At 36.5% G+C, this 26,236-nt stretch overlaps 2 protein-coding genes across 48 annotated transcripts in view; both read left to right on the plus strand.

The window, feature by feature from the left end:
* Window positions 1-298: 298 nt before the first annotated feature.
* The window catches only part of LOC117990028 (tropomyosin-2), a 43,888-nt gene continuing 17,950 nt past the window's right edge, over window positions 299-26,236 (plus strand). For 8 of the 47 annotated variants that reach the window (XM_069504171.1, XM_034977458.2, XM_034977459.2 and 5 more), the window contains exons 1-5: window positions 306-436; window positions 11,421-11,571; window positions 12,080-12,205; window positions 22,274-22,407; window positions 24,178-24,295. In XM_069504171.1, coding sequence (XP_069360272.1) covers window positions 11,458-11,571; window positions 12,080-12,205; window positions 22,274-22,407; window positions 24,178-24,295 — 492 coding nt within the window. In that variant the 5' untranslated portion in view covers window positions 306-436; window positions 11,421-11,457. Of the gene's footprint in view, window positions 437-482; window positions 502-11,420; window positions 11,572-12,079; window positions 12,206-14,480; window positions 15,169-17,662; window positions 18,178-22,273; window positions 22,408-24,177; window positions 24,296-25,758; window positions 25,877-26,236 lie in introns of those variants that run through there. The other 39 variants (XM_069504169.1, XM_034977457.2, XM_069504163.1 and 36 more) reach the window with 30 other exon arrangements.
* The window catches only part of Tm2 (tropomyosin 2), a 31,197-nt gene continuing 29,550 nt past the window's right edge, over window positions 24,590-26,236 (plus strand). The window contains exon 1 of the transcript XR_011237745.1: window positions 24,590-24,599. The gene's annotated coding sequence lies outside the window, so the exon portion shown is untranslated. The remainder of the gene's footprint in view (window positions 24,600-26,236) is intronic.

The following is a 26,236-nucleotide window of genomic DNA, read 5'->3' on the forward strand; positions in this document are numbered from 1 at the left end:
CTTCAAGCACTCAGAAATTTAGATAAGACATCTCGAAGCTTCCCGAAAGCTGCATTGCCCATCCGAGTTGGTTAATATCTTTCTACCTAGGTATCTAGCTGCTCCGTAAAGCTCCATAGATAAAGTAAAATTGATAATTGATATTGATTTTTCTGGCATATTTTCTTCGTCTTAAAATGCCTCTCCGTTCACGCTATTTAATTTATTTTTATCTTTCCTTATCAAGGACACAGGCTAAAGAGCTGTAGATCCTATAAATTAAATTAATTAATGCATTTTATATGATAAAAATTCATATTTCGAAGCCTTCTCCCTGACGCGCGCTGTATTCTCGGAGCGGGGTTCCGGCCTCATCTCCTTTCGCGGCGGTAAGGAGACACCGACGCAACAGCCGCGCCACTCGCCAGTCGCACCACAGCACGCGTCGACTCGACATGTAAGTACCAACCGCTCTAGTGCTATAGTGTTAACAGTGATAAGTGTTTATCAAGGTGCATTCCGGTAAGTCCAGTGCGTCCTTTATAACTTTCCTGTCTACCAAAAAGATCCTGCTGAAGTAGGTACCTACATGGTGTTGTCAAAGAGCTAGAACCCAGAGCCATTTAAAAAAAGTTATGATGCCCGTAATTTTCAGTTGTGACAAGTAAAACACCTGAAGTTTTTTCTTATGTAAACTTGCTTAGAAACTTATTTAACTGAAGTTTTTTTATGAAAGTGAACTTCTATATACTTTGCATCAAAAATACCTATAGTAATTAATACCTAAGTATCTACTGCCAAGTTTATGGTGTTCTTCGTAAAAGTTGTGGCATGCAAAACACCTAAGGTTTTTTTCAAGTACAAACTTTTCTGTAGAAAAAAAAACTAGTTATGAAGTTTTTTTGAGATAACTTAACTCTGTTTATTAAAACGAAGTGCTATTTTCTCAAAATAATATTCCAGATATTTTAAATCTGTAAATTCTTTTTTTAATTTACATTCCACGTCTTGAACGGAAACGTCTGGTGTACAGCATTTTGTAATCGCGGCGGCCCTGTTTCTATTTTTAAATATCGCGGTGCTCGGTTTCAGTAGTTGTGGCCAATAGGAAACGCGCCTGTCCAAGTTTTCCCGCGTTTTGGCAGTCTGCCAATAGCAAACGAGCGCGGGAAGCGGAGGCGGTGTACGCATGCGCGAGCTTACATGCTTTTAGTTTTTCATTTCAGTGATCAGTCATTATTTTTAGAGGTAAAGTTTAAATTACATGTTTTTGATGTTTTTGAGTATTGAAAAATACCTTAAATATTTTTTTTGTAAATAATACCATTTATTTTGCAAGAACAGCAGCTGTTTTATGTTTAGGTGTGTAACTTTAATTGTTAAACGTAGTTTTCAAAGTTATCAACCATTTACCATTTATAAACCTTCAAGGGCAATTAATTAAAAATATAATTAGTACATAGTTACTTTTTACCGATTATTTGATGAGGAATATGGTACCTAAGTAGTAAGTATATTAGTCCAGGAACTGAAAGTTAATAGAAAAGAAGAAAATAAACGCCTAAGACATCTTCTAACAAGGCAACCATGGTTTAAATATTTTATCATTATCTAATTATGGCTGCACAAGAGAATAATCTAACTTTTGTCTAGTTTCAAAATAAGTATCTACCTAGTACCTACTTATATATTTTTAATATAAAATAATCTTAGTTCACAATTTGAAAATATGGCAATCGGGGAGGGAAGGGAATGCCCTTCACACCCGGACAGGCCCCGCGCTAACTCCGTGCGGGCGAGCGCGGGTGTCGTGTGTGGGTGTGCGTGGCGACCCCCCCCCCCCCCCCCCCCTCCCCACCCTCATTCCCCGATTGCCATCTCAACCTGTAGCGTACTTATAGTTTGTAAGCTTTGATCAACAACAAGCAAACATTACCTATTTTATTTGGTTTACGAATTACGATGACTTTTTATCAACATGTCTACGGAACCCAACGTTATGCGTGTTCTGTCACTCACTTGACCAGTGTTTTCGGAATGTTGATTGTTGACCCTGAGTGGCCTTGATAGCGTCATCGGCGGTGCTGGAATTTTGAAGGGCCTAAGATACGAATGATAACACAAAGACGTATTTCTTTTCAATCGTCATTTGAAAATTCTCAGGTTGACCTGAATTTCTTTAATGGGTTTATTATTTTAGATCTGTTTGACCAACAGTTTCTTGTACCTACTTACTCAATAACTAATAGGTATACGAGCACAAAAATGTGAAATGATATTTCTTCTGGTTCATCAATGAAGATTTTTAGAAATTGTATGCCTTTCTTGACAAATTACCTACGTTACTAACTCATCGACATATTGCAGATAGATTAATACATTTAAGATAAGAGTACAGTACGCGGCAAAAAATAATGTACATCGACCTCTAGAAAGAGATAGCGGTTTTGTAGAGCAATGTCCATGCATTGTCTGTATAGTTAAGACCGACGAAACGTTACATAGGGATGAGTGATAGAGACAACGCTCGACAAAGCCGAAATCTCATTCTATAGGTTGATGTCATAACTTACCACGATGAGATCGCAGTCAAGGGCTAACTGAATAATAAAAAAAATATTCAGTTATTTATTAAATTTTAATATACCTAATAAATAACTGAATAATAAAAACATTATTTTCTGCTGCTTATTGTACCTAGGCTTATACCTACATATTCTCGTCAATTCGCCCACCAGATTATTAGGTATCACTACTAATAATATTATAAATGCGAAAGTGTGTTTGTTTGTTGGTTTGTCTTTCAATCACGTCGCAACAGAGCAACATACAGATCGACGTGATTTTTTGCACCTACATAGGCTACAAGATATAGGCTACTTTTTATCTCAGAAATTCAAAAAGTTCCCAAGGGATTTTTAAAATCCTTAATCCACGCGTACGAAGTCGCGGGCATCAGCTAGTACTTTATAATAGTTTAACACCCGTATTCACAATCATTACTATGAAATCGGAGTGTGCTCGAACGCATAGTGAAGATTCCACCAATCAGATTATCGAAAATTGACGTGACAAAATAATCTGATTGGTGGAACCACAACACACTGTGCGTTCAAGCGCACTGTGAGACCTCATACTAATGATTGTGAATACGGGGGTTAGTATAGTAAGTTTTTTTTCCACTGGGCCACTCTTGTATAATCACTTGCCCAAATATATAATTGAGACGCGAGAACTTCCTTTATTTAAGATAAAATTAAAAAAACTATTGTTAGAAAAGACATATTACTCTATTAATGATTACCTTGTAGAGAAATTTTAGTTTTATTTTAATTTTTGACATTTGAAACATTATCATTTAAATTTGTATTTTTTTGTGACTAAGTATTTAATGTGACTAATTTTATTAAAACTATGTACACGTTGTTAGGTATATCATAAGTCATAATACTTATATTGCATGCTAATGGCAGAATTTGGCTGTACCTTTTTGTTTTGTAATATCTGCACTGTTTACCCATATTCGCAATAAAGAAATTTGAATTTGAATTTAAGTAGGTGTAATCAAGATAGGGCATCAATATTTCAATAATCAAAGAAACAGTTTCCAAAGAAGCAAACATTAGGTAGGTACTAGGTAGGCCCTATTAGATACCACATCACGGATCCCAATAGTAGCTAAATAGACATATTTTATTTAATGATCAATTACATTATACATAGATACCTACTTGGTCAAGTGCGTGCTTACATACTGAACCATTGATCTGGTACATCAATGTTCTGAACACAAATTCAGCCAATCATAACAATTATTGAGATTGCAATAATGATTGATGCAGGTTTTACAAAATCGACCTGCAGATTTTAAGATAGAGAATCAATATTTCCCATAACCAAAGAAACAGTTTCCAAACAAGCAAAAATTAGGTAGGTAGACCCTATTAGGTACCACATCACTGATGCCACAATAAATAGCTAAATATAGACATATTTTAATGATCAATTACTTACCTACATAGATACCTATTTGGTCAAGTGCGTGCTTACATACTGAACATATAAGTACCTACTTAAGCACTGGTTGTTAAGACAATAGTAAATGAAGGCTTTTAATAGATGCTTTAGCATACAATGAACAATTAAGGTTATGTATGGTGCCAACCATACCGGATGTTGTTGTGCTAATTATTTTCGAAAACGATTTCAATTACGATGCAGCAGCTTTATCAGTATTCAGTGGGTACCATATACCACATTATATACCTAATCATAATCTATAAGACGTATAACGATTTTTCTTATTATATCATTAGATTAGTTTTGTAGGTAGTTAGGTAAGTACCTATTTATAAGTATTCACCACTCAACCCATCGGCAGCCCACTGTCAAGAACGGATCTTAGGTCGGAATTTACAATTTACATTTAGACCAATAGTCCACATTGCTAAGTTTCGATTGACAAACTTGACACAACTTTGAAAACATTATGCTGAACTCGCAGACATGCAGTTTTCCTCACGATGTTTTCCTTCACCTTCAAAGCAAGCGACATGGAATCATGATTCGGAATCAACAACCCCAGATTAGTAACAACAGTTAAAAATCTCATGCAAAACAAAAGATTTTTGTTGCCTAGTGTTTATTAACATTTACTTACTTGGGTCGTCGAATTTTCTATGCAAAAGTACCCATCTACATGCAATAACATATAGGTAGCAATAATTGTAGGAAAACCTTCATTATGAAGATAAAATGCTAAAATAAGCATTGGATGTACGTACACAGAGATGATACGAGGAATGCATTATGTTTACCTAACTAAAGCCGCTTCCACACCAATGATTTGCATCTGCTACTGAAATAATTACTGAATGCGACGTAAATATTGTATTCTCGCTTTAAATTCGAATTTTTTCTCCACACAAAGGTGGTAAAGTGAATCGACAAAATATTTTTCCCCATTTTATCAGGTTTTTATTAACTCGCTTTCTTGTCGCTTTGTTTATTTGTCTGTTCGGTACAAATTTTGCAATCGATTTTTATTGGTGTGGTAATGTGTGACTTTGTGCTTACGTGCTGTAATAAACCGTTTTACGGGATTCATACCTACTTACTTCATCTTTTTTCTTGAAATTAGGAAAAATACACTCTTATGAACCTTACTTTTCCGAATATATATACCGTTAAAAGAAGTTAATTTATTTATACCTACTTTAATATAACTTTTTAACAAAATATACTTACTTAGTCGAAGGTTTCGCTTTCTCGCTTCAGAATTAGGTTTTGCGGATCGCAATTACCGATAACAGTATTTTTCACGAAATTAAATACAAGGCTGCAGTTTTGAAGTTAAAAAAGTGTACTATCTACTCTGTATTTGAATTAATTGGTTAACCTAATTAGGTTATTAGCCTACTTGATATGTATTTAAGCACTAAATTAGATCCCTACCTATTTCATTAATTTAGAATTAGCCTTTTTGTACGCTCGTGACACATTTCGTCCGTGGATGTAGAAACTGCTTGTACCTACTACCTATATACCTACCAACAGTGGCATTCTAAGTATTGATAAAAATAACCTCAGAGGAACAGATTTTATTCAATCTGTAACACAATGCTTAGTATACCAGCCTTATCTGGAAAACGTAACATTAAAGGTCTAAACGCACTTACGCTGCCCGCGGCTGGACGTTTAACGCCAATATTTTTTTTCTGCTTCGAATCAATAAAATGAATTTTTCTTGCCCACCGTTTTTCTTGTGTATTTTCATATTCTAAATTCAAAAAGATTCTTCTTGCAAATATACAACAACCGCCTTGTACCATATTTTTTAGCGTTCCGTACCTCAAAAGGAAAAACGGAATCCTTATAGGATCACTTTGTTGTCTGTCTGTCTGTCTGTCAGTCTGTCTGTCTGTCAAGAAACCTACAGGGTACTTCCCGTTGACCTAGAATCATGAAATTTGGCAGGTAGGTGGATCTTATAGCTGACATTTGGGGAAAAACCTGAAAACCTTGAATTTGTGATTACACGACAAAAAAAAATTAAATTGTGGTCATGAACTAAAAACTAGTATTTTCAATTTTTGAAGTAAGATAAGGTTTGAGTAACTATATCAAGTGGGGTATCATATTATGAAAGGTCTTTACCTGTGCATTCTAAAACAGATTTTTATTTATTTTTATGCGTCATAGTTTTTGAATTATCGTGCAAAATGACGAAATAATACGACTGTAGTACGGAACCCTCATTGCGCGAGCCTGACTCGCACTTGGCCGGTTTTTAAGGTTCCGTACCTCAAAAGGAAAAACGGAACCCTTATAGGATCACTTTTTTGTCTGTCTGTCTGTCAAGAAACCTACAGGGTACTTCCCGTTGACCTAGAATCATGAAATTTGGCAGGTAGGTGGGTCTTACCGGTGGCTTTAGGGGAAAAATCTGAAAAAAGTGAATTTAGGGTTAACTCACACAAAAAAAATTAAATTGTGGTCATGAACTAATAATTAGTATTCAAAGTAAGATAACTATATCAAGTGGGGTATCATATGAAAGGGCTTTACTTGTGCATTCTAAAACAATTTTTATTTATTTTTATGCGTCATAGTTTTTGAATTATCGTGCAAAATGTCGAAAAAATACGACTGTAGTACGGAACTCTCGTTGCGCGAGCCTGACTCGCACTTGGCCGGTTTTTTAATACATAACTGATAATTATACATCCCTGGATTCTATAGCATTTTGACCTGGGTCTCGACGCACGTTGTTATTAAAATAGGCTAAAATATGATATGTGGGAAATGAACTACGTAGGTAAGGAACCTACCTACGCATTTCAAAAAAGTAAGCGAACGTTATTTAACAATTTGAAGTGTAAGTTTATCGAATTCTTTTAAAATGTTAAGTGTGATAGGCCTCTGTTTCAATAAGAGTTGATGAATATGTTAATTGCAAGATCCTTTTTTACCTAATTTTTTTTTTTAAAATGTGATAATAAAATATTCAAATAAGTCTCTATACTTATAAAAAGTGCGACGAATATGCTTTTAAATAATTTACTTTATTATACAGGGTGTAACCAGAACGCTAGCAAAAACTTAGCATTATGTTATACTATCTAAATACAAACCAATACCAATAACCATTTGCCTCATTTTGTAGTTTTAGTGATTTAGTATTTTTCAAACCCGCAATGTATAACGTTCAAAACTGGGGTCAATGGGGCCGATTCTCTAGTACACAATCTCTAAACTAAACTAAATTAACAGGTCTAAATCTAATGCTATCCTTTTCCGCAAGCAACATTATGAAAGGGATAGCAATAGATTTAGACGTGCCATTTTAGTTTAGTTTAGGGATTGTGTACAATGGAATTAGCCACAATGCCCACTTACGATGTGGCATTGACTCCGAATACTTACGCAATGTTCGTTGACCTCTAGCGTCAGTCAGATGTTTTATTTGCAATATATCTTGATTTTTTTTCTTCTTATTGTTGAGTGCCAATTAGCTACTCAATTGTATTACGATCTAGCCTAATTTATGACTAATAAGTAATTTTATTTTAACCTAAACTTATAAATTATCTTATATACCAAGAAATTGTCCATTGACGTATCATAGTCTTTCTTGATTTGAGATACACTTTGTTCACGTGTTCTTTCAGCACTTACACTATGTACACTATCACTTGTCACTATACACTAACTCAAAAGGTTTGGTCCTTTTTAATCTTCTCACTGTCTCCGTTACGTCAAGCAGCTGGACTGCTTCAACGTTAACGTGGTGGTGAAGCCTATGGTCGTGGGCTATGGCCCTGGTACATCAGAAATGACGATATTCATCGGGACCTTCAAATTGAATACGTCCTCAACGTTATCACCAAATCATTCACATGTCTTCGTTTTTGCTAGCGTTCATGGCTACAGCCTGTATATCTCGTCAAGTTTGTCAAGTTATTGCAAATGACTGAGCTCTTCTAGTATTACAAATGTCTGCCTGCTGTATATTTTCGTTTAAGTTTTAAAGAAGCGATAACTTTGCCGTTGTACAAAGTAAGAACAACACGGACACGGGTCGATTACTTAGCCCGACCGGTCAGCATTGCACTCGGATGCATTTTTGCGAAATATGATTCACACAAAGGAATGCTTTTCCCTTGAATCACGGCGCGCAGCCTCCGGACGATATGGTCATTGGACTTATGGTTAGATTGTATAAAGGTTATGTGAGTAGGTAGGTACCTACTGAGTAGGTAGGTATATGCTTTGGATTATTTCTTTTTAATTTTTCATACCTCACTCATGTTTTTAGGGTTCCGTACCTCAAAAGGAAAAACGGAACCCTTATAGGATCTTGGACTTTGTTGTCTGTCGGTCTGCCAAGAAATCTACAGGGTACTTCCCGTTGACCTAGAATCATGAAATTTGGCAGGTACGTAGGTCTTACAGCTGACATTCGGGGAAAAATCTGAAAACCCTGAATTTGTGGTTACATCCCACAAAAACAAATTAAATTGTGGTCATGAACTAATAATTAGTGATTTCAATTCTCGAAGTAAGATAACTATATCAAGTGGGGTATCATATGAAAGGTCTTCACCTGTACATTCTAAAACACATTTTTATTTATTTTTATGCATCATAGTTTTTGAATTATCGTGCAAAATGACGAAAAAATACGACTGTAGTACGGAACCTTCGTTGCGCGAGCCTGACTCGCATTTGACTGGTTTTTTATAGTAACTTTTTGTTATTTGAAATTCATCATCATCATCATGATCAACCCAGCAATGGCTCATGGGTCTCCTCCCTGTATGAGAAGGGTTTGGCCATAGTTCACCACGCTGGCCATGTGCGGGATTAGCGGACTTCACACGCCGATATTAAACGCATATTATAACTCCGAAAATCGAACTCCCGATGGCCCGAATAGAAGGCGAACGTCCTAACTACTAGGCTATCACGGCTTTCTATATCTATCTATTTGAAATTAACTACCTTTATTGCGAAGTGACTCCTGACAATTTATTCCTACAACTGAACAGTCTAAGAGAAATCTGCTTAGGTAGGTACGTCGGATTCGGTTTCAGATATTTATTATTCGGGACATTTGATAGTTCCGGTTACTTTAGTTATTTGATAATGTAAGCTGCGCATCAAATTCTGAAATCATAATATAAGGCAAGCTCTGTTGAATAGTCATCATCATCATCATCATTATCAACCAATAGAGGTCCACTGCTGGAGAAAGGTCTCTTGTAGGTCATTATTATCAACCGAACGACGTCTTGTGGGGTATCCACAATTCCACACACCATCAGTCCTGCGCCGCGCCGCCTGAATCAAGCGCTAACCGCTCGCTGGGGGCTTCTAAAACGCTGCGCTTTCCGTTGCGATGTCCTAGCACCTTGGACGTTGGACGGTTTTTAGAACTCTCTCTGCCCGTTGCCACTTCATCCGTTGAGATAATTTCTGATACTTATTATGATCACGTAAAGAAATTCTGCATAGCTTTCTGAATATCTCGCTGGCTATTGAATAATACTTGTGTAGGTACTAGGTACTTATTTAGGCAGCTGTTGCGTAGCTACCCTGAGCGTATTCCAGAAGCTGTTGCACAGATACCCTGAGCGTATACCAGAAGCTGTTGCATAGCTATCCTGAGCGTATACCAGAAGCTGTTGCATAGCTACCCCGAGCGTATACCAGAAACTGTTGCACAGCATAGCTACCCTGAGCGAATACCAGAAGCTGTGGCATAGCTACCCTGAGCGTATACCAGAAGCTGTTTCATAGCTACTCTGAGCGTATACCAGAAGCTGTTTCATAGCTACTCTGAGCGTATACCAGAAGCTGTTGCATAGCTACCCTGAGCGTATTCCAGAAGCTGTTGCACAGATACCCTGAGCGTATACCAGAAGCTGTTGCATAGCTATCCTGAGCGTATACCAGAAGCTGTTGCATAGCTACCCTGAGCGTATACCAGAAGCTGTTTCATAGCTACCCTGAGCGTATACCAGACGCAGTTGCATCTGCGCGTTTACCACTAATTATACCTACCTATTCGGTTTTTTTTGTCCATTTTGTACTTCCTTATTTTAGCCTTTTATGTGAAAACTACCATGAAAATATCATACTTATTTTAATATTTTTTATAATAGTTGGTATTCGAAACTTAAGTAATTATGCTTGGAACTTTCTAGATCCAAATTCCAAGGTGTGGAATGAAGTGCATGTTGCTACTACTAGTTGTTCGCGACAGCGTAAGCTGGTTTTGTTTCATACATTCTTATCTGTTATAGGACAGAGCTACTAGAAACCTAGTTTTTTTTAAATTCATGTACCTATCTCTCTATTAGGATAATTAGGATGCAAATGTATGTTAAAAATTACGATAGTTTCATAGCCTTTTTTGATCTAAGGACGCTAGATAGGTAAGTAGGTATTATAGGTAAAGGTAAGTATATAAGCTTATTATGGAGGTTATTCCGGAGTCCACATTTTAGGCATATTCATTTACTAAAATATTATGTATAATTAATAAATAATAACTTTATAAACACTATACATATCAACATTATCTATATATCCATACTTAATATTATAAATGCGAAAGTGTGTCTGTCTGTCTGCTAGCTTTTCACGGTCCAACAGTTCAACCGATTTTGATGAAATTTAGTACAGAGTTGCAACCACCTGCAACGGTGCGGCGTGATTTTTTGCATTGGTATAGTTGAAGACCTTGAGAGTGTCATAGGCTACTTTTAATCCCAGAAAATCAATGTGTTCCCACGAGATTTTTAAAAACCTAAATCCACGCGTAGGTCGCGGGCATCAGCTAGTATTTTAGATAGGTATATCAGAATATGACATTAGCATAAACCTTCAGAATCAAAAGGTACAACGACCAAACGACAAACGCCCTAATATAACACATCTAATGTGACAAGCTAAGCAAGGTAGACAAAAAGGAATGGACAAAAGTCATAGAGGACGCAGGAGCAATGCACCCCAAGCTCCATAAATAGCATAGACGGATTTCTTTATGTTATTACGATTGTAATACTCGTAACTATCTATTCTATAATGTCTGTCTCATTTCGTGTTTATTGACCTTAGGACTATAAAGAGTTATGAATAAAAATAATACAGGATTCTCTAGGAAAAAATTATATTTAGACTTTTCATTAAAAGCTCTACGATTTCCTATTTTTAAATTTTGATTTAAAAAAATACAAGATAAGCTTTATTTTTTGGTTCTGCTGTTTTGGCTTTCTCTGTCATATTTTGTATCTACCACACTAAACGTATCTTTTTCCCAAAGGTGGCATAGTTAGATATTTTATCCAAAAGCTTCACCCGATACTTTGTTTTGGATTTTTCTTTATAATTATATGGCATAGCAGTAGATTTTAATTGTATTTTGTTTTTCATAGTTTTCACCAAGGGGAGTAGAAACAAAAAGCCGCCACCATGGACGCGATCAAAAAGAAGATGCAGGCGATGAAGCTGGAGAAGGACAACGCACTTGACCGCGCCGCTCAGTGCGAACAGCAGGCCAAGGACGCAAACCTTCGCGCCGAAAAGGTATAATTATGATCTCCTGGTACTTCCTATGCTTGTCTATGTGGAGAGGGGTAAAATTATTAGGTCAAAGACAGCTACTTCGTCTGAAAAATCCTAGTTAAGTTATGTTACACTGGTACGCTAGAAGTACGCTTTTTGAAGATAGTTAGAGAAAACGTTATTTTTACGACAGCGTAACCTTCTTGGACTTGTTTTAAAACCAACTATCTACCTCAGATTGAGGTTTATTTAGTAGTCTGTAATCAGGGACCGAATTACTGGTATTTTTTCAACGTTAAAAGTAACAATATTAACCATATATCCATTAACGTTAAGTATTTAGATACCCATATTAATATTTTAAATCATATTGGTATTTCGCTACTATTAAGTATGATCGTTTATATCTTTTTAATGCAATGCAACGTAAGGAAATGTATCATATTATAATACTTTAAAATTTAGTAACGGTATGCTCTGCCAGAATTTCATGTTTCCAGTTTCCACTAATATTTTTCTCTAATCGTAGGCCGAAGAAGAAGCAAGACAGCTCCAGAAGAAAATCCAGACCATTGAGAATGACCTCGACCAAACGCAAGAATCCCTTATGCAGGTCAACGGCAAACTCGAGGAGAAGGAGAAGGCACTACAGAACGTGAGTACACCGAGTGGATTTTATTATTTTTATTAAAAGCTTGCAATAGATTTCCCTGAAGATTTTCTGTAAGTTTAGAACGAATTTGTACATCTCGAACACTTTGTTGGTTTGTGTGAGTATCAGTGGACTGTGACCGATTGATTTTCGACCGAAAGTTTTCGAAAACTTTAGGTAGGTACTTATGTATAATCTGCGAACTTTACTTTTTTTTTTTTTTTTTTTTTTCGGAGTTTTTTTTTTTTTTTAATACAATAAAACTTAAAGCTAGCCTTATCTAATTACTATATAAATCATGACCGCGTGGAATGGTGCCAAGAATACACTTAAGAACTTTACTTAATATCTACACGATAACTCTATAATTTTCACTATTATTCGTAGGCGATTTTGTTAGTTAGTGCCTCGAGTTTTAGAAGTTTAGATTATTTTATTTGATATTCGAGTTGCTATATAGGATTCCTCAAGATATGTCTGGTAGGAGGCTTTAACCGTAGCATAGTGCCCAACGTACCGGCGAAGTCGTGCCGTCAAGTGATTTAGCGTTCCGGTACGATGCCACGTAGAAACTGGGCTGCCATAGCCATAGCCCTTACCACAGTTTTAGGTACCTACGCTGTGCGTATACCCCGTCCAAGTTAGCCCGCTTCCATTATAGACTGCATCAATTGCATCATCTTGTGAGATCACAGGCAAGGGCGTATGCAAGAAACTTGTACCTACTTATGACGTATAGTCCGTGACAGGTCGTGATGGCAATCCGGGTATCAGGCGGGAGGCGGACGCCCCGATTGCCATCCATACCATACCTATGTTACTCGTGGATAATGTAGCTTTCGAATGGTGAAAGAATTTTTAAAATCGGTCCAGTAGTTTTTGAGCCTATTCAGTACAAACAAACAAACAAACAAACAAACAAACAAACAAACAAAGTTTTCCTCTTTATAATATTAGTGTAGACAACGGGCCGTGCAGCAGAAATCGTAATATTTTAATTTCGCCATAACTTCAAAACCAAACGTCCAATTTTAATCATTCAAAGACCAAATATTATCTCCATAAACTGTTCTTAGTGATGAAATCATTTATTTTGATAAGGATTAATAGCATGAGTAAAATAAACGCGTTTAAATGTAGTCCAAAAAAAATTCAAGATTTTTAAATAAAAAAATGGTTGCTGTGCCTCACTCGACATAGATGGGTATAGTGTGTCGCGGACTTTTTTGTAGATATTTATAAGATCTACAATTAATTAGAACATTTTATGGTTCTATCTTTTATAGTTTAGGCAGCGTACGCAAAATAAGTAACTTTTCTGGTTGATTTTTTACACCTTGTGTCCGAAAAACCCAAATATCTTACGGAACCCTATTTTTTTCCAAAATAAAATATAGCCTATGTTACTCTAGTTTGCATGTAATTGTATAATAATTATATATTTAGCATGTATGTATTGTTAATGTACCTAACTTTGCAATGCCCTAACGGGGCTTCATGTAACCATGAAAGCAAATGAATAAATAAATCATAAATCATAAGTAGGTACCTATAGCTAGTACACTTATTACCTATGTTTTGTTACTATGAAAATAATAATATGAATGTAAGACTTGCACAGATGTTTACACTGCAAGCCGGCCGCGCTCGCGCACCGCGGTGGTTATTTTCAGCCCGTGACACCTAATATGGGCTCGGTGCCCGGTGTTTAGGTAAAATTAGACTACTGACCGCGTTCTCCGCATGTTTTAATTGTTTAAATATTTGAAACTCCGCTGTTAGGTTAATTACAAAATGTTCATTATTTTATTATTGGTATGAAATAGGAATGAATAAAATGATAAGTTTTTAATAGTTTTTTAACAATGATTTACCAACTTAGTTATAGAAGTCTAGATGATGCCCGCGACTCTGTCCATGTAGATTTGGGTTTTGAAAATCTCGTGGGAACTCTTTAGTTTTGCGGGATAAAAGTAGTCTATGTCACTTCAGGTCATCAACTATACCTATGCAAAAAATCACGTCGGTCCGTTGCTCCGTTGCAACGTGACTAAAGAACAAACCAACATACAAACAGACCTAGCGCATTAATAATACGGTTAGTTATAAACATAATGTTGAAATTAATGATTAGCGATTGCAAGCGTGTTAAGTTAACGCTACGTGATTTAATTTGAATTCTACCGCGCGTTTATGCTACGGAATGCGGGAATCGGTAAAGCAGTACCGGTAATCTAAACAAAAGATGACGACGAAACTGCGACGCCAGCGCCACGTTCTCGGCAGTTTCCGTGACAGTCGGTCAACATGGCGGCGAACGCTGCGCGGCCGGTCGGAGCGCGCGCCGTGCAGTGATGTCCGCGCCCGCGCCCCACGCCCACGGGCGCACCCCCGTGCGGCGCAGGGGGCACCAGCACCACCCGCGGCTGCGGGGCGACCGAGGGCCCGCCCCCGGGGCACCCGCCGACCCCATTCCGTCCAAACGAGGGACCTCGCACGGCCAGACAGACGATGTTGTGCCTTGTGTAAATAGTGTTAGTGAATCTCAGCGATTGACAAGGACGAATAGTGACGATGCACTTTCCAATCGCAATACTATCGAGGACTCGAATATCGATGATGAAACTGAAGTTGCAGAAATTGATGTTAGAACTGAGGCCGAGTCGATAAGCTCGGATGACGATTTTTCCTTTCGAGAGGAGAGATCGGCGGGTGATGGTGCGGAGGTGATCGCGCTGCCCTCTGAGGTATCCGACGATGACCCGGAGACTGCAGAACTAGCTAAACTTCGGTGTCCCAGTGAATGCACCGAAGTGTTGGCCGCAAGGGAGAACCGACGGCGCAGAAGATGTGCCGACTATCCAGGCCTCGCGTTTGGCAGCTCCATATTCTCGTCGGACACGATGATGAAATTCTCGATTATCAAGAACGAGTTGCAGAACATAAAGAATACGGCATTGAAAAGGGTAACGTCCTACATTTATTAGTCTTCTGTTTCGATGCGTGAGTCTGGTAGGCGTGGGCCAAATGCGCACTGAAGAACTATTTTTAATCGCGTTCCGTCGGAAAAATCTTGAAGCTGCTCCATGAAGCGAAGCGAAACATGCGTTGGGCGATCAGCTGAGCCATTGACATTTTCGTTTGACTTGTTTACGCTGACGATTACAATCTCCGCCGCTAGATGTCGCAGCGATCCCAAAGTGCACGTGGACAATTATTATTATCGCCCTTATTCCCTACTATTTTAAAAAATCAATTTTCAACATTGTAATAATTTTTTTTGTTAGTTTTGTTTACAAGCTGGTCTTTTTAAGGTTCCGTAGCCGAATGGCAAAAAACGGAACCCTTAAAGATTCGTCATGTCTGTCTGTCTGTCCGTCCGTATGTCACAGCCACTTTTCTCCGAAACTATAAGAGCTATACTGTTGAAACTTGGTAAGTAGATGTATTCTGTGAACCGCATTAAATTTTTTACACAAAAATAGAAAAAAAAACAATAATTTTTGGGGTTCCCCATACTTAGAAGTTAGAACTGAAACTCAAATTATTTTTTTCTTTTCCTAATAAGAACAGAATCGTCAAATTCTGTGGTCACTCATGATTCATAAATTATTCGTCCTGCTCTAAAAATTAAATTCACTAAAGTTCGTACCTTCGTGTAAATACAACTTTCTAAATTATTCTTACTAGTCACTAGTGTTGTTCTGTTTAACATGCATTTTTATGTATCGATATTAGTTTTATTTTGTAAATCACTACCTACCCATATTATTATAAACTAGCTGATGCCCGCGGCTTCGCCCGCGTGGATTTAGGTTTTTAAAAATCCCGTGGGAACTTTTGATTTTCGTAGTACCTACCTAGCCGGTTACCGGGATGCAAGGCAGACCAAATTTCGTAAAAACATTTAAACGCAATGATTCTTTAAAAATCCCGTGAGATCATCACGATTTAGGAATGCAATTCCTTACTGCATCAGGGCTGAGGAGTAAGTTCCTTGAGTTCAAAAAGCATTTATTTGGTAAGTACCTAACTCCAATATCAATTTATAACCGACAGATTTTAAATCTTATTAGTTTTGGTGGTCAGGTCCCTTACATCATCAGCTGCGTATGAGCTTCGTTATTTTATAAAAGCTGAAAGTTTACCTGCGTATAGTCTCCAACACTGGAAGGGACGTTTGTTTGGATTTTTGATGTTAAAAAAATTAGACTTATACTTTGACGTAAGATTTTTTTACACCTTTATTACTTGCTATCTCTCAAAGCCACTATGATCCAAACAAACATCCAAACAAACGTTCCTGCCAGTGTTGGGGAAAATAAGCACAGAAACTTTCAGCTTTTATAAAATAAGGTTGCCTAGAAGAGATCGCTTTAGCGATAAGGCCGCCTTTGCATACTACAGCTATTATATTAAATTATTAAGATCCTTGTATGTTTTTTGATATGTTTACTTCGTGTTGTGTGCAATAAAGTATAAATAAATAAAAATCATAACGAAGGTCTGGCACGCACTGGCTCTTAGTCCATTAGTGAAGACCTTAGGATTTCAAAATATTTATAGGTAGGTCCTATACCGCATTAAAAAGAAAGTGGTGAAATTAAAAGGGCAAACTTAAAATATCTACAAATTAATTTCATTTCTGCAACAATTTCAATGCTGGAACACAACTGAAATAACATGGACATTAGACAAGGTTAATTAATGTATCCTTTGTAGTCTAACGCCGAAACAGGTCATGTAAACTCTGTTCACTAACATAGTGTCGCTACCCAACTTGTGTTTATTATTTATATTCGTATTTTATTACAATAACCATAAGAATAATATAGTATTCTATTTTATTCTTAGAATAGTAAACATTTATGCAAAATGTAGTAGATAAAAAACCTGTAAAAAAGTAATAAGAACAGTTGAGCTAGGTACCTAGTCACTTAAATTTATCGGAATTTAAAGCAGACATGTACTTTCTAAATTACGTCACAAGTAAAAAATTCGGCTGGTCTTCTGCAGTACAGTCATTACGTGTAATATCGTCTCGGTAAAGACTGACTGAGACTGACTCACGTTTACTTCATGATAATATGTCAATTTTCCTCTAGATGGCGCCTATATTTCACTATACATAACATTTATACAAATTCTTTATGTTATTAATAAAGTTAAACAATACCCATAATAAAAATAATTGCTACTTATGGGAAACTTGTCTATTTATCAATGTTCATTCAAAAATTTAAAATTATTAGTAGCTATTGTTCATACAACATCATTGCAACAATCATTCTTTTCTCATGATTGTTATTCTGTTTTAAAATAGTCAGTCTAACGTAACTTCCGTAGGTAAATTTATTGTATTGTGCGCAATCTATCAACCGTTTCACCCATCCCATATTTTGAGTTTCCTTTAAAATAATGTTCGCTTTTGACCCTACAGAATGTAAGTATCGCCGTCATTTAATAGGTGGAGCTAGTGCGTAGCGCACGGTCTGCTGTGTGACGTTTACTGTTCTTGATAAACGTGACATTATAAAATAATGTGCTGATGTGTGGACAAATTAGTGTCTTCGTTTTACAGTTTAATAAATCTATCATATCGATTAAAATTATTGCATAAAAAGGCACGTCGTTAGTTAATTGGTGATAAAGTTGTAGCGTGTGAGTTAGTGGCGGCCATTTTATTCGCCGGCTGTGTTCATTCGGGCCGAGGTGTCTCCGCGATACAGAGCACTAACGAACGGGACAGTCAGTTGGCATTTTCGCGAGAAGGGCGAAGGTGTCTCAAGATTATAGATTTTAGGCGTTTCGTATAACAAACAGTGATCAAAATGACGACGAATATGCAGCAGGGAACCATTTTGGACGTCCTGAAGAAGAAAATGCGTCAAACAAAGGAGGAAATGGAAAAATACAAGGACGAATGTGAGGAGTATCACAAACGATTGCAAGTGGAAATAATGCGAAGAGAAGAAGTAAGGAAATGTGCAATATGTCTGTGATGTGTATTATGTGCAAACTTAGTTAACATGTGTTCCCTTTTGTGTTAGAAATACTGTCGTCCTGCGTATGGAAGTTATCAGTAGCGTTGTAAAAGCTACATCTACCTATAGTGAGTAATGTCCGGCCACAGTTAGGTGTGCCGGCGACGTACGCGTATTCGCCTCCCTTTCTGCTTTATCATCTCGTAAATCGTTAAAGCGAGACAACAAATTAGTATTTTTTCGTATTGCCACTGAGTTCTGGCCATCGAAAACTAGTGTTATTCCAAAAAAACGTGAATAGATCTGATTCCAAATATGAATTTCGGATAAAGGAATCATGGGTTATTTTTTTACGTTTAGCGGTACACGGCGTGCCAGTTTCAGTTAATCGTAACAGGTTTGGTGCGTTGGAGGTCGCGTACCAGGCTTGTGCCACATGATGTGAGTGAGCCGGTTCGGGTCGTGGAACCGTGCACCCTTCAATGCATTCTTCATATTCGTAGTTTATCGGATGTCCCCGAAGGTTCGCGCCGGCGGCGCCAGATAGGCGTGTCCGACTCCTTGCCGTTATCGCCATATGACGTAATTTATAATGCTGCAATGCAATAATGTACAGTACAAAAATATAAGAAATACCTAGGTAGGTACTATATTATACAAATGAATTTTGAAATCTTTCATAATTAATTTATCAAATATTTCCATTAGGCACTTTTGATTTTATTTCCTGTAAAGTATAAAAATCTACCTTATCAGCTTTCGTACCTATATCAAGTAGATAAGAAATTATTAACTCAAGATCGTGTCGGATATAAACATAATACGGCTTAGCCATTTAAATGTAATGTTAATCATAAATATTTAAAGTTACCTATTTAATACCTCTAAACTTTATGTCGTTATGCAATTTAGTGTCCAGTTTTGAAGATGAAGCACTCACATCCGTAGGCGGTCGAAGCTAGCGATGACTGTGTTTAAGAAAATATGTACCTGAGAAAATTTTTTCGCTGAATAGCTTCATAAAATAAATTGGCATGAATGTACATAAAAACTTTAACTGAATCAGAAAGACAGAAAACCAAAACTCAACTGTTCTAAACATCTATCTAATTAAAAGAAGATGTAAGACGCTGCCTTTAATTATGTTAATTCAATTTACTTAACATTTAAGAACAGCGCAATTGGCATCATTATCCGAATTTTTTAAACATGCTGAAAGGAGGCCAAAGAATTATCAAAATTGTCAACACCTACTTTGGCCAGGTACGGTGAAGTGAAACGATTAACAAATGTTTGCTCATTATTGTATTCAATAAATGGGCTTATAATGACGACAATAATTACCCCCGGACGTAACTAATTTACTTAAACGCGGCTTAAAAGATTCTTAAAAACCACATAAATGTTTTAAGTGAAAACGCAGGTACAAGAATTACTTTGGATGGTGATTCTAATTTACCGTTCACTTAATTGTTCCGAGGTCCTAATCGTTGTGTTGGTCATTGTTAGAAGTCAATACATTGTGCGCATCGTTGGTTTTGCCTGCTATGATAACGTTTAGAACCAAGTTGTATGCTCCCTTTCATATAAAACATCCATTACCTTGTCTGTTGAAGTGTAACTCATCACGAAGCCTTTTAAGTGTAATACGGATCAGTTACTAAAGGAAAATTAACTGTTCCCTGGTCCGGTTCAAACTTTCCACTAAACTGTTTGAAAGGCTGTTGACCCAAAATATGATTAAATCTAAGTTTCTATATGCCAAGACAGAATAGCCTTAGGGCGCCGATGTGAACACATTCGAGCGAGTTCAAGGTGACTAGTTTCGTAGCTATGAATAGATTATTTGATTATCACTTAACAATTCAAGAGCCAATGCTTCTGTTCGCACAATACCTACTCTACTCACTCACATAAGATTTGCTGCCATGAGCGGCATAAATTGTACAGGATAAATTCATCAAACAAAGCGCAGTGACAAGGGAATGGTAGAAAAGTGCAATTAATTTCTCGTACTCAATATTTTGGACTAAAAAACTGACGAATGAAAAAGTCATTACGCCCATTCAAATCTCGAAGTCGTGCTACCATTAATCATCTTGACAGAAGATGTTAACAATATGTATTAAAATTTTAACAAGTAGATGTTATTTAACATCATACATAATATTATGCTAAAAAGATCCATAATTTTTTTTTACTATAATGAATATAATGTAAAAATGTAACTCTTAACACAAGGGAATTGTGAGTGAAGTTAAATCAAATGGTGTCTGTTTTCATTTGAATAGGGTAAGATCAATAAGTTGATATGAATTAATATACGGCCGTGAATGGCCTCACGTTTATTATTAGCGCGATAATGACACAGGATAAAAGGAGAAACTGGGACTCGTTTTAGCATCCTCGCAGCAAGGACGCGTGATGTCATCAACATGTGCGTGAGCCGTTGAATATAAATAAAGAAGTAACTAGCGAAATATTTCATACGGTGGTTAATTCTCCACACGTATAATGTGTCGACACTTAACAATGCAACATGGTACGTACATGATACATATGTAAAGACCAAGAACAATGTGGAGACGTTAAGACTTTTATGGTGCCATCACTACCATTCATCGGTTTTAGGACAGAACGGTAAAATAAGTGAAACAAAACGGTAATTCACATGTCTGGCACATCACTAACTGTCGGAAGTCACGTGATGTAATTAAAAATATCGACAGTTTTTACAATTTCTTAATCGATAGGTATTCATAGTTCCGTGGAATCGAGAAATCAATAGTTAATTTAGTTTATTGAGTAAATCTCTCCTTAAAGGCAGAGATACTGATAAGTCGTTAGGTTTGTTGGGAATTTAAATGAGTACATTTATTATTACTTATTCGGTAACGTGATGTCTACCACCTTTTGTATTCGTCGCCGCTGGCATGAGTAGGTACCTTACCTACCTACTTGTTAGGAAATGTTGCGTCGATTAGCATTACGTTTCGTTTGCAAAGTTAATTAATTAAAAGTCTACTTACAGATTTTGAAATTGAGAAATTTATAAAATTTAAGATGATTGGGTATTAATGAATCATTGGATTTTGAGTAATTTACATTTTGCAATATAACCACGGTCACAAAAATATTATATATTCTATTCTGACAAAAATAATATATTATATTGTAGCTAATCCTAAATAGGTACTTTACAGCATAAATACTTGAACAGAAGGGACAATAATTTTTCATATTATTCTTTTATTTTTTACGGCTACACTTAAATATGCTTTCACTTAATAGAAATTGAGGATACCTACAACCTAAAATGGAAATTTGTTAAACTGAAAGAGTTGTAAGCAGTTCCATACTTCTATCCATTTTCTATATCAGACAGAATCGTTGTGTTAGTTGGGCAAAAATAGAATCTATCGTAATCGTAAACAAATAATGGTTAACTAAGTGTCCCACCTTACCAATTTTTTTGTATAGCATAGGAGCGGGGCTAACCCGCTCTGGTTTCGTTCAGGTAGAAATTCTAATGAATTTCGACTGAGACACCCACTATGAAAAATCCTTTCAAAGTAGGTGTCCTTGACCTACAGAGAACCTAAATGCAATAGGCTTCTTGATCCAGCGAATAGAGTTTTGGACGTTGTTAATGTAAATGGATCAGTTTATCTTTTTACATATTTGTATAGATAATCCTTTTAATCTTTGCCACTCCATAATGTTAGGAAGCAGAATTGCAGGAAAGGGCTGTCCTGCTAAAAGGGACATTACTGAATTAAATCGCAGAAAATAAGTAGATACTTGATTCTGATATAGTTTATAGTATCTATTCAAATCCCGGGCAAACAGCTCTTACTTTTGGAGTTGTGATAAAGTTGAAAAATATCGTGAGGAAGCCTGAATGCCCGACAGAGTTGTGCAGTCTGCCAATCCGCCCTTGACCAGCGTGGTGGACTATGCCTAAACTCTTCTCGTTCTGAGAGCAAACTTGTAGTAGACCCCTCAGTACAGGCTGATGATATTCATTTAGCTATTTTTAAGGAACTTTTAACACTTTGCCTGTCCTAATGAAAGATTATGTTCGCAGGCCGAATCCGAAGTTGCTGCGCTCAACCGACGCATCCAACTGCTCGAGGAGGACCTTGAAAGGTCAGAGGAGCGTCTCGCGACCGCCACCGCCAAGCTCGCGGAGGCTAGCCAGGCCGCCGATGAATCGGAACGGTGAGTCCGCACCATGTTGAAGCCCTAGTATGTCTTAATTTTAAATAAACTGGCTGCTAAGTGCTAACGTTGCCTGGTGTCATAGTAACTATGCAAAAGTTTGGCTTTGTAAGCCATATTACACATTCTAGATATTCGATGATATTTTTTCGCCGACAATAACAAAAAAAAACATTGTTTGGTCCAAAAATCTCAGAAAAATTGGTGTGTGGTGTACGTAAGTAGAAAAAACCGCTGAATTCAAAACCCACTTTTTTGGAAGTCAATAAAAAAAATCAAGTCAAATTGTTCGAATTGCCTATAGGCTGAATAAAAACTGCCATATTTCTTTCAAATTAGACCGCTTCCATTTTAGGCAGTTTGTGATAGTAGTCAAAGGATAACTTGTCATTTATTTTATGAACCCTTTTAAGTCTATAGTGATTTTTGGACCCTCATAATATGTACGTTGTTCATATTATCTAGATCCCAGGAAATGATTTGGTAATGAATTCTTGATTGAAGTACTGCAGTCTCATGCGTTACATTATCTTGATGCAGAATCAGTATCTAATCTAATCTCGTCTATCAGCAACAATAATTATTTCTGACAAATGATCGAATCCTCATCCATTTGTGAGTATAAACATGTTTTGAATAGTTGAAGTCAAATTAGCTGGCCTTAGTACCTCTAGCAGCCAAATTAGTGCGACATCTACTAATCGCAATTTTTCAGATTTTTTGACACGACACTTTTGCAGTAGGCATTGGCACAGTTTTAGCAAAAAGATACATTTACCCATTACGTACCGTTGCAACATAATTATAGCAAGTTTGGAGCTATATAAAGGCCGGTATAGGATAAAATCCAGACGTTTTTAAATAGCGTGACACCAAACAGCGTAGCCTGCGCCATGTTGCTCCGTCATCGATATATTTGCGTATGCGTACAGCACTACGACCCGTAATACACCTGTCTCAAGGTTGTGAATTAAAGTTTTCATCGCCTAGGGCTTACGAAGGCATTGAGTAAACGAGATGAAACGAGATACTTATTTAGCACGCTGGCGCTGATTCACTGATAAGCCAGAAAGCGTAGTAAAAGTAGATTTTAATCTTTTTATTATATTATTACCACTTCTTGGTAGATTTTACACTGTGAAATCTTTTAAATGATTTTTAAAATTAATATATTTTCTAACTATTATTATTAATAGAATTTTCTTTTTATGATTAATAATTATTATATTGTGTGCATGAGTGTTATTATTAGTTCATAACCTAGTCTTACTTTTTTGTTTTCGTGTTTTTATCAGCTCTGAACATTTTTCTTTCTGTACCTATTTAGTATTTACGAGATTTCCTATCTTTCAGAAATATTCTTGTTTCCGAGAGTGCTTGAAATTCCTATTCTTGAATTTTACATTTTTAAAAACTTCAAAAAATGTCCATGTAATTTTTTTCTTAAAATCATTTTACTGGTCTATTATAAAGTAAAATAATTACTTAATTAGATACTGTCAAAGCCAAGAATATAGTTTAATGGTGCTGCTACACTGCTGCAGATATAACATGTTATTGAAAGCGTTATTGAACATTGTTACGTTTTGTCACAAATTGTAACTAAGTTCCCAACTGTCACGTTAAAAATGTAAGATAATGGTTAATAATGTTTTAAAACATTTTAGAACTGCTATGTGGCAAAACCATTAAAAGAGACCCTATTCCATCATGTACTTTTTATCGATATCGATGTTATAACACGCATGTGTTTGGCCCCGCACTAACCAGAATACGCAAGGCGCTGGAGAACCGAACCAATATGGAGGATGACCGCGTCGCCATCTTGGAAGCGCAACTGTCACAGGCCAAGCTCATCGCAGAGGAATCTGACAAGAAATACGAAGAGGTGAACGTCTGTTGATGCAATAGCTTCGGTTGTTATACGTTCGACTGGTTCTTTTAAAAAAACGGCCAAGCGCTAGTTGGACTCGCACGCGAAGGGTTCCGTACCATCGTACAAGAAATAACATGTTTGAAATTTTCACGTATTTCTAATGTTTTTGAATTTTGATTTTTTTATTATTTGTTGTTATAGCGGCAATTTAAATAGGTACACATTCTGAGAAAATTTCAACTCTCTTCCTAAGTACCTGCCTTAATAGGTAGGTACTTAGGTAGAGAGTTGAAATTTTCATGAGATACAGCTCGCTAGACAGACAGACGGACGGACAGCGTACAAGTAATAGGGTCCTGTTGGCACACTTCGGGTACGGAACCCTAAAAATTAGGAACAGTAGGTGGCCTTAGTACAAGATTTTACTTCTCGTCAACGACGTTGAAACAATTAAGCGTCAAAGTAAAATGGAACTTTTAAGTATTTAATTTTTATTGTATAACATTATTACGACGTAGGGTTGTCACTTTAAATACTCATAAATGTCAATATTTTATTTCAAAATGTAATTAAGTACTGAATTCACTGATCGTTATTTTAAATATCATTTTTTTTTATTCTTAATGGCAATTTTATTTCGAAACGCTCGTTTCGTTTTTGCTGCCATATTTACCTGGATTTCGTAAATGCATTTGGCTGATTTCTTTACGTCTGATATTGCTTTTGCATTAATCAAAAACTCCAGTAAATATTCTGTCCTTTATTTTGTAATACATAAAGAAAGATCTAAAACACATCTGAAACTTGAATTTTCCTAGAAAATCTATTTGACATCAATATGTTAAATCAGTAGACCTTGACACGTAACTACTGGGACTAGGCTTGGTCGAATTGCCTTCAGGCCAATGTTTGTTATTAAATGAAGGTTTCAAGGGCCGCAATACGTATTATTTTTAATTACTTAAAAATGGCAATCTAGCGTATAACAACACAAAATAGTTATACTTGAAGTCAAAAACACTTTCACTGTTTAGTAAATCAATACTTATAATAAATTTATAATAAATTTTGCTTAATTTACTGTGTAAAATGTTATTTATTAGAAAAACAGTTTTTGAAATCATCAGTGTTTTGGATTTCAAATGAAGAAGTGACTCCTAATTTGAGTTAGTATTATGATGTAGGACTTATCTTCAAATATTTAATGTTTTATTTAAAATGGTTGCTTTGAAACAGCACGTATCGTCGTAAGAATATATCTTGATGACACACACATTCTTTCCGATGATTCAAAAGATGCGTGCTGTTTCTAAGATTTTCTCCACAGCATTGCAGTTCCACAGGTTGTATGTCGCTTTAATCGTTCCTTGTTGTTCTGTCCCTTGCATGTCTTCTAACTCTCGGGTCACCCTTGATACCATCGATATAAAATTGATTTTCTGAACCGAAATTTATATAAATGTTATGGGGTACAGTGCCCGCAAGATCCTCGAGAACAGGTCGTTGGCTGATGAAGAGCGCATGGACGCCCTGGAGAATCAGCTGAAGGAAGCCAGGTTCCTCGCTGAAGAAGCCGACAAGAAATACGATGAGGTCTTTGAGTTGTGGTGTTGTTTGGTTTACCCTTGTTTTGCTTTCCAGCGCCTACTTACTTGATTATAAATATTTCTCCTGCATCACTTTTATCAGTGTTAACAATTTTATACCTAAATCATAAACGCTAAAGATCTGAGCTATTTTAATTCAGATGCAGGTATGACATGTTTTGTGATCTGACGACTTCGAGTGATGCTATTCCTGTACAGAATTTTAATACAGTCCAATGAGTAGTAACGCTCCCTAATTTTTTCTTACTTATTTCGTTTGAAGTCTGTGTTAAAAAAATTCTTCTGTTGTAAATTCATTATCATTACTAACGCCAGAATCTTAGCCAAAATTTGATTAAGTACACTA

Source organism: Maniola hyperantus, chromosome 17 (assembly GCF_902806685.2).
Source record: "Maniola hyperantus chromosome 17, iAphHyp1.2, whole genome shotgun sequence".
NCBI lineage: Eukaryota > Metazoa > Arthropoda > Insecta > Lepidoptera > Nymphalidae > Maniola > Maniola hyperantus.